The 10,243-nt window shown below is 39.6% G+C and overlaps 2 protein-coding genes across 2 annotated transcripts; both read right to left on the reverse strand.

Annotated features, from left to right (window-relative positions):
• Positions 1-1,479: 1,479 nt before the first annotated feature.
• Positions 1,480-8,301, reverse strand: LOC111270655 (zinc finger protein 711). Its single transcript, XM_086972561.1, has 4 exons — positions 8,294-8,301; positions 7,559-8,011; positions 5,494-5,522; positions 1,480-4,864 (listed from the first exon to the last, which is right to left on the reverse strand). Exons 1-4 carry the CDS (start codon positions 8,299-8,301, stop codon positions 4,434-4,436), a joined length of 921 nt encoding a protein of 306 aa, XP_086828687.1. The 3' UTR covers positions 1,480-4,433.
• Positions 8,302-8,360: 59 nt separating this feature from the next.
• Positions 8,361-10,198, reverse strand: LOC147752104 (zinc finger and BTB domain-containing protein 8A.1-B-like; the record flags this gene model as incomplete). The annotated part of the gene is given in 1 exon segment (XM_086972567.1): positions 8,361-10,198. A coding segment is annotated over 1 exon segment (138 nt), but the record flags the coding sequence as incomplete, so codon positions are not given.
• Between the last annotated feature and the right edge of the window lie 45 nt (positions 10,199-10,243).

The raw sequence follows: 10,243 nt of genomic DNA on the forward strand, positions 1-10,243 counted from the left end.
ATTTGAGGTTCCATTCATTTTGCTTCTTCTGCAGATATGTAACGTGACGAATTGTGTCACACAACGCATTGTACAAAATATTATGGATAGGCATCGGCTCCATATGACAGACACGTATAACGCTGTCAACGACATTTGTGAGCCTTGTTGCAGTATTCTGACTATTTTTTGCCTTACAGTGAGACAAATTACATTGTCAACCTGTGTAGCTAGCGTTTCGACCGTTGATCTCAAGATGTCGGTCCCGTCCAGTTGGTCGATTCTAAATGCCACTGCATAGTTCTCATGCGTGCAGTTATTTGCGTATCCCGACATAAAGACGCTTCATCTTAAGGTTACAACAAACTCTGGGGTCGGGTAGATTCAACATTTTACGAAACGCTTCCGATATCAGCAGATATCTCATCATGCTGGCAGTCTTCGCACTCCGCATCCGGGCGCGTGTTTCTAACTGGCATGACTAAATTCAAATCGAGATTACATATCCATACACGCACGTACACCCAGTGCTAGGCAATGACCACTGCACGATACAACAGAGTTTCGGGAATAAAACTGGCAATCTTAATTGCAAGGTAGATTGTGGGCGTCTCAGAGTGCAATAACAATCGTACTATCATACCGGCGCAGGAAAAAAGGAAGCTGAATAATGGGCAGGACGCTTTAGTTATATGTTGGTCATTTTTCCTGCAAGGTGGATTCGCTCGATACTGAAACATTGTCTTCTCAAGAGTGCATATAATATATTCACGGTTATATGATAATAGCTGGTTTCCTGCTTAGCTGTTGATTGTCGCTTCGCCAGTCAGATCTACTTGATTGGATTAATTTTATACAAAAGCATAAAATCACAACATCATATGAATGTATGTGTAATGAGTATGGCAAAACACATATACGGGTGTATATATATGCAGCACTCGAATACGGCCAGACGAAGTTAAAAGGTGCTCAGACAACTTTCTCTTTGTTTCCGAGTCACAACATGCATGTTTGGCACGCACGCACGCACGCACGCACGCACGTATATTGCATTGCTGTGACCGTTTTATATGAGTCAAGTGGTAAAAGACGATGAGCAATAACCTCTCATTTTCGCGGGTCACCTTTGTTTCAGCAACATACAACTATTACTGGAGACAATGAATCAGATATCATCGGAAAGATATCCGATGCTTGAGGCGATGAAATTTTCCAGTACCTGAAAAGATATTTCCAGTTAGTAAAGTATCGACACAGAATCGCCTCTGACTAGATGGGGGTACAAACACTGTCATTTTATGCTTTGAAACATCACTTTAGCTTACAAAATAGTCTAAAATCAAGTGATATCGACACATATCTAGAGTCCTCCAAGCTCGACCAAGAAGAGTGCGCAGTGTACGTTAAAATGACCACCGATTCTACATAAATCTCTCGATATACAGACTGCCCCTATACATTTATGCAATGACTATCTTAATTGACAACTCAAAATGGTCGTTTTGCAGAACAGCAGAGATTCATAGGATCTTGTTTATTCTTGTATAATTATTTATCACATCATACGAATACACCGACGGTGATCATGTGTGTTTTTTTTTTTTGTTAGGAGATACAGAGGCGTCTTATTGCGTCACAACGTTTACCTAGTCAGTTTCGTTCTTTACCTTAGACAACAGAAACGATACGACGACACGTTGACAATAGCGCCATTCTCACTATGTATATATGTAGATATATGTATATACATATTTTATATAATTGTATTTAGTTGTTATTCATAATGTACTGTGAAGTGTATATCTCATGTTTATCATACACAGCTTACGTACATATTTACGTTGCAACACGAATCGTAACAGGCGACCTTGCTGATCTTTGATTCCTTTTCCACTATGCATTTTATCTGCACTTGAAACCGATACAAAAATGTTCACATTTACTTGTCTCATCGCCAAGTTAGCCTAAAATTCTATAGACCTTGTGTCTGTACGTTCTGATTGCTTGATCCTCCCTTGGCGCGCTTCCATTCGTCATCATCCCTTAGCGTACATGTTTTGCCATAACATAGGTTCTGTCTGGATCTCTTGCCAGCGAGCTACAAAAAGACAACTGCTGTCGACGTTTTCCTCGTCCAGCCAGGGAAAGCAAGCGAAAAGCCACCGCCTTTGATAGGGGAAGCGCGACCATTTTAGAACAGACCACGAATGGATTCATTATTACACATGATGCATTGCTATTTCTCAGTGTCGTTTGTTCCTTATACTTTACATGTACAGAACGATTTAGTTTTTAACTAAACGCCTGGAGCGCGTTTCCATATGCAACCTTCTTGCTATCATACTAAGCTTTTTTGACACTTTCGACTGTTACGGCTGGGTTTTGTCTCCGGGAATTTCTTTTCTTACAAATAGAAGTAATTTGCTCCTGATATATAACTCCTTCGAGAAATAAATGCACTATTGAGTGTATCCAGCCATAAGGGCCACAGACCTGTATATCTAGCCAGTATTATAAATGCAAACAGCGATATTTTTTGCATCACAGATATAGAGGCTTGTTTCAATCTCCAGCTACCCAGCTATCTATCTCGTTTGCTTAGATTCGTTCTGAGACAAAGGTTGATCCAGATAGTTTGTGTAAGTACTTTGTTGTACGAACTGCAGAAACAACCCTTAATTTCATAATTCGTCCGTCGTACACACCATCTATTTTTGTATCTAAAAATGCTTCCACCCATATATATATATAGTATATTTAAGGTCATCCTCTTTTTAGGCGAGTAAATGAAACAACGGATGTATTATACCTTATGTGATGCAATTCGATTTCTATGTTGTACAATATTGTTACCGCACAATTCGTATAGCTGACCGTGGATTTCCCTGAATGTGAAGAAGTCGGGCGGTGTGCGTGTGTTATTTCCTTTATGATCGATCCTTTAACCGACAAATATTACTTTTCGCTTGCATGTATCTATGTACAGACTGGAGAAAGGGGTCGAGTCCTACTTTCGAGCTCGTGCAACTCAAGATGGACCGTTTGGGTAAAAAGCATCTCCTCGGTGCACTATTGCGATATACGATACACTTTTATATTTTGACTTCACGGTTTAGAACATCCACAATACTCCACGGTTATTACTTACAATGGTGTATATATAATATACTATATGCTTAATGTGATTTTCTAGCCATCAGGAAACATAACAGTGCCAATTGCTGAACTTGTGTATGTTTCTGGGGGGGGGGCGGGGGGGCGGGGGGGGCGGACTGAGACTAACTTTTTGCTTAAAAGCGGAGAGAGGAAAATCCGAAGCGAAAAATGAATTTCATGCTTAAATGAAAAAGAAAAACAGTCTAGAGAATAGGTTAAAAAAAAAGTTTTCTATTTTATGAATACCATAATAGATATATTTGCTAGCTAATCCTCTTTGCCTACCCTAATGGAGATATATAGCCTTAGCGATGTTTCGATAATAATTTTATGCAGTAGCTATCAGAATCTTTACAAACGTTAACATAATTACATGTCATCGGCTCTTCAAGCCCTCTTGTCGAACGAATCAACGTACACTGCGCTTTATTTAAAATGCAGTTGATTCTTCACATTGGTACCAAAGGAAAAATAAAGCGGACCATCATTAATAAGTACACTACAACGCACCTGCGTCTACCTTTCGCCACTATACTGCACTCACCAACTCCATTCCCTTTACTGATATGAATATATATATATATATATATATATATATATATATATATATATATATATAAGTATATTGCACATATATCTAAATAGTATGTATGTATACTATGGTGACGTTTGCATATTTTCCACTGTACAGACCCATATGTTTTCTGCATAAAGAAATGCGTAGGGAAGCTGGCAAAGATCAAAAATGATCGTGCCATGCCGAGGGAATGATTTGAATTAGTTGAATAGCGGTGGTTTCTAGCCGACCACGACCGACCAATAGGAGGTGTCGTCTACCTGATAAACTTATTAGAGCATTTCTGTATACTGTCAAGTGGATCATTTAGCAGCAGAGAAACGATCCTTCCTCTTCGTTCGGCCATGCACACGTTACTAATCACCGGCCATAGCCGACGTAGGCCTTCTAACCGAGATACGAAATAGAAACGGGCTCGTTGAGACGAAAATAGAACATACTGATTCTGTCGAACTCTAACAGCTTGCGGACTTACCGAGCGTTGCCACTGAAGACGATTAGCTCACTACAAACATCGACAAACGAAAGCCGATAAAAATACAGACAATACGATTCATAGGATACACGAATACTTAAAGGTTTAGAGCCCAATGGCTTCCCGCTTCTCGCATGTGCTGCACACAGATGAATATATATGTGCTGTTGTTGAATTTTCGTATAATAGACATTTATTCCTAGTCATTTCTTCCACTCTTATTGACTTTTCAGCATCAGAGACCTAGATAAGACTAGATTGTTGACTAGAAGTGATTTTACCCGGACAAAGTCCCCGCATACGATGCATATGTAGGCCGAATTTCTGCGTGTAGGAACGACCACAATCGATGCACTGGAATCTCTCGCCGGTATGTATACGTAAGTGCCTATTGAGGGTTCCCCGTTGAGTGAACGTCTGATGACAGATACCACATGGATACGGCCGCTGTTTTAGGTGAACGGTGCTGATGTGGATCTCGAGTATTCGACGGGTTGCGTATAACTTTAGACAAAACTCACAACGATGGCCCACTGATGAGTCGACGAAGGCAGTCAATAAATCTACGCGACGTACAGTAAATGAAGGAGTTTGAAAAAACAAACAGAGCGATATATGATAGTCTGTTAGTGCGTATTTGTGTACAATGGAACTCGGCCTCATAGTCAATATTACTCATTCAAAATATACCCTGCTTATATTCGACTGAGCATACCTATGTATTACGAGCTAGACGAAAGACGAGCCTAAAACGACACAACAAACGGCCTCGGTTTACTGGCCGGAAAACAGTTCAGCTCGGGGTACAATACGAGTCATCTTTATTCATAAAGACATCGTAGTCTTTATTTAAATAAAGATAAAGTATTGCCTATGTGAAAAGGGGGCGCAAGGAGGGCGTGCTAGGTGCAAGACGGGATGCATTATGCACATAATGTACTTGCCTCAGTTCGACATCGCGTTATAAGCTTTATTATGGATTCTATTTTATCTGTGTTAAGTAAAGTCGGTCGCATGATTAGATGGTAACAGCATTGTTACCCGATACGAGTTAAGTTTTCATTGATTCACTTTTCGATGTTGTAGCATATAGAAAAAGCATTGAATTTTCGCAAAACGAAAAAAACAAAAAAAAAAAAAAAACTGTAGGTAGTTAGGCTGCACAGCTTCTACATTGAATCTCAGAATTGCGTCAACAGCCAAATAAACAGCTCTTATACGGTCAGAAATTCCCAAATCCATTGTACAAATAAGGCTTCCGAGCTAGCTGCATCTTCGCTGGCCAGCGGACGTTGAGACTCACTTGATCGGAGCAAACCTGAAAGCATATAGCTGTTAGTGTATGCATAAAGCATATTTTAGACTTAAGAATTTACAGCGAGAGATCGAAAATCTTTTCATCCATACCTAGACTCGGTCCTCAGACTTTAGAGTGCTACCAACCGACCTCTCTTAACAGCAAGATTAGAGTGAAATAAATACGCAAGCTGACAATTCAGTAGTACCATTTTATTCAAGCGTTGAGCAGTATATATACAATGTAGTTTCGGTCTTAACGCGAATTTGCCGACTGCTACCACTCCATCTTTCGCACTGCCTCTCCCTCCCTCCTTCCCTCTCCCTGTCCTTATTTTTCAGCCACTTGTTTTATTTATACTTTACTTATCATGTATAACTATAACTTGTGCAACGCTTACAGTGACGAGTTCTCGTCAACTGTAAGAACAAACTCAGTCAGGCCCGATCAGTCTGGCTTACATTTTCTGGCACCTCAATCGAAAAAAATAGATCGTTTCAAGCAAAAGTTTTGAAAAATCAAATGCCTATTGATGCTGCTGCTGCTGTTGCGGTATTAGAACAAGTGTTCTCTCACTAGCGTAGTAACCGTATTCCGGATGAATAAACATTTTTACAGAAAGATGTGGCGAACAGAAAAAAGGTAAGTGTTCTGCCATTAAGTGCAACGCGCCATATGCAGTAGAGCATATCCGGTACGATGCTACTCTATATCATTTTCTAGGACCATGTAAAGTCTATGTACATGCGCGTATAATTACATCATATAATATGGTTCATTTTTGTCATCTTTGCAAAAGCTGGCCATCGCATTTGGAAGCCACTCTGTGTGTTTGTTTCATTGTCAAAGCATGATTATTTCTATTATTTATGTGTGTGACGTTTGAACAAATACGAATTCAAGTCAGTATCAAGTTAACAAAGTTACATAAATATAGAGAAAGCTAAACAAAATGATACATTTACCATATATCCATGGTATAAAATGACCGGTACGCTAAAGTGATCATCACAGATTTGTCTTTCGTTCGACATGAATGTTGCGAAGGCTGAGATGGTACATGCAAATACGGCCGCTCAATAGCATTTTCTAGGCGGAACCATAGCTTAAATGAAGCGCTACGAATAAAAACGTATAACAAACAATTGCTGACACTCAAACGAACGCCTCCAGCGGGGGAAGCGGGAAACGAAGCGATTGGCCGGTTCGATAATACCGTTTGCCTTTCATAGAGTCAGTAGATGACATTCGAAGGTTACCGTTGGCTATATAATGGTTTAGAAAGGGGCCCTCAAGGAGGCTTATAAAATGAAAGTGAGCGTGTATATCCGTTTGTACCGGCGTAGCGCAACCGCTAAACACTCGCGCTACCGTCATTGAAATATGTGGTGATCTTTAATGACTGAATCTGCAATGGCTAAACACATTATGTATGAGCAAACAGGCTGGTAACTTGTAGAGGTTCGAACATTCCTGTCGAAATCAAAGTGGCGAGTAAGCTTGTTTGAAAACACGAAATCCAACGAGCTAAGGGAATTATGATGTATTTCATATGACCTAATCAGCTCAAGCAGTAATAAAGCGAACGTTGCAATTACATAGATTAAACCAAAAACAACTAAACACCATACAATAAATTTCCAACCCTTCACCGGTTGGCCACAATGGTTCGTCATCGGAAGTCTATGGACGTTTTTTCTCTCGATAAATTGCATGCATATAGTTAATAATGCCCGTTAGAAAACGCTTCTTATCAAGCCATCTCCTTTCATAGAGAGTCGACGCATCGCTAGCCAACAATCCGCAGGTTAACTAATGGCACAATATTCCTTTGTCTCTCATTGTTAAAATACACCTACTCACTCGTGTAGAATATGACTCGCATGATTTGCCTATCCAAGATAGCCAAAGGAAATGAATCCTCCCTACGTGTCGGCATATCTTTTAACGAGTCCCAACTGATCCCTTAAGCACACCCTAACAAATTTATTGGCATAAACTCTCGAAATGGCAGCGAACTTTGTTCAGGAACTTCAGTCTCTCGTTTTCGTTAGATCTCCATCAAAATGACGATCTCATCACTTTGCGTTCGTCGAAGACGCAATCCAACGTACCGTGTTTTCGTGCCGCGTGGATGCGGACATTGTTTCGTTGGCTAGCCGCGTACCCACAGATGAGACAGCGAAATGGACGATCACCAGTATGTGTTCGTTCGTGTTTGATTAACGTGTCCTTGTAAATTGTCGAGTAACTGCAGAAGCTGCACGAATGTCTTTGGCTGTGTGGAGCCGGCGCTCCGGGGTGCGCCCCTGGAACTGTAGACCCCCTGAGGGCGTGAGCGCTTCGGTGCGGATGCTGGTGCTTTAGTGACGTTTCGTGCCGGTGGGGTGAGACATTCACAACAAGCGTAGCGGCATTATCAGCAGATACACACGATGGGACATCGAACACTGTTAACAAAAACACGAACACTGCTACAATTACTAGAATAATGAATGTCTGAAGAGAGGTCCATAGAAGATACCTTTAAAATATATATATATATATATATATATATATATATATATATATATATATGAACTTTTGTACAATAATTTTTCTCGTATTGGCAAGAACGTAATGTTATTTATTGAATTATTCGCAAATATCTCTATTTGCGGAATTTTGGAATTTGATTTATATTAGGTAAGCGGCGGCGGAACCGCTGATAGGAACCGTTCGCTGCTTGAGCAGATCATTTGATAGGTGTCAAGAACTACCTGAAAGAAGATAGGTTGTATTAGATTTGTAAACAGGCCATGCTTACATCAGCATGAATATTTTTCTACTACTGGGAATGAACGTATATCCTTGCAATAAATTAACACCCTTGATAATGTATTGAAAATGACAAGATGTTTATTTTTATAGATCATTGTCTTTATTACATAATATTTAATTGGTAACACTAATGAGATCGTGCGTGCTGTATACGTTTCATTGCAGGTATTCATTGGTTCTGTTTCTATCCATGGGCAATTATAAATATGGTATAGGTCTTCAAAACATGTGACGTGACTAATACAATTGTATACGTTCTTCGAGAGACCGCACTTGAATTTTTTTGTGCGAATAACGTACAACATAGCGTACCAAATTTCTACTCTTATTTTACTTCAACTGACCCTATATTTTAAAAAACAAAACTTTTTTTTACTAGTGTCTCTAACCAGAAATATTCATCAGATCAGTTTTATCAGACATATCTCCGCTCTTCTGATCGCTGGCTCTCTCTTTCAATTATTACCTTTGGGATCTGCTTTTTTCAGCTCCACCAAATATAAATTTACTTATTAAAGCTTCAAAACTTATTGATGATTGAACATAAAATCAATCAATTTTCCTAACCACTAGTCCTGAGCAAGACGCACTTCTGTCCCAATCATCTGCCTGTTTTTTTACGCTCTATTTGTATCCTATTCTAATTGTAGTAAAATTACTGAGCCAATAAACCTTATTTACCCATAATCACTTCATGTGTTCGGCACAAACTATAAAACAATTCGGGAGAACGAGGTTAGCCTGTTTAGGTCATAACCTGTTAAATAGATTTAGTATAAGTAATACTGCAGAATCTATCAAAACGATACCTGACGCATTAAAAACATCACAGAAAAGTATCAAAAGAGAATATGAAACCGCTTAGAAAATTATATGTCAACTACAACTATCGGCCTAGGATATCTATATATAAACATAACAAAGGTTTTTATAAAGCAAATGGAACACTGACTCTCGGATAATTCTTTGTGTACCTTCTTCGTTTCACTTTTCGCACGTTGGACCACAACGTTTCGCGTTTTCAGCCCAGGGGGCATATCGCGTTTAAAAGCAAGTGTTTTGAAACGTTACTATTGTAATCTTGGAAGAACGACTAACTGGATTATCAGTCTCATCGTACATGGGGACAATAACGTTAGGCTTGAAGTACGCGAGAAATTTCTTTGAAGAGATTTCTCACAATGATGGATGCTTCAAACGGTATTCTCTTTCTATGCACAAAGACAAAGTAAAATATCACGGATATCTATAAATTGTGTCATCTTCAAAACAATAGCTCCGAGCGTGTTTAGTTCCCCGTAGACCATCTACGCTCCAATTGCAACGGTTCCATGATACTTGCAGTTGATTTTAACTTTGGTACTATTTTTAGATTAGTTAACACGCGTTTCACGAGGAAATTCGATAAGTTTCCTCATCTCACCATTAATGTTTTTGACTTTTTTGTTTCAGAAACTTCTGCAAATTCGGTAACTGGCCTTGACTAGATGCCAATTGTAACTCATGGCTGGTGTCGAATAGTGTACGTATTTTAAATATAATCGTCCACCTTTGCGATGCCCATTAATGTGGTACTTTTCACTCAATTGCTCAAGTTTGCCATTTTTCCCAAGTTTGCGGTTCTCATAAAGGGCATCTGTGCAGTTTCTAAGTGGCAGCGGCATTTCAATACGCTTCCTTTAGGTCAGCTGACAGAGATGGTCCTCGTCGGATTTTATCTGACTTTTCATCTGTCAGCTGTTGATCAATCTGTTTATGCGTACATGTACTCCTGCCTCTCTTCCTCAAGCTGTTCGACCATGGCCATCGTTTGAGCGCAGGCCACCTCGTGCCTTCGAAGGTGTTGTTTTAGCTGTTTCCCACAGTACCGACACGTGTAAGGCTTCTCGCCTGTTGATCAAGAGGTAGAAAACTCTATATATACGAAGAGCAATAT

This window comes from Varroa jacobsoni, unplaced genomic scaffold (assembly GCF_002532875.2).
Source record: "Varroa jacobsoni isolate VJ856 unplaced genomic scaffold, vjacob_1.0 contig00046, whole genome shotgun sequence".
Classification (NCBI taxonomy): Eukaryota; Metazoa; Arthropoda; class Arachnida; order Mesostigmata; family Varroidae; genus Varroa; species Varroa jacobsoni.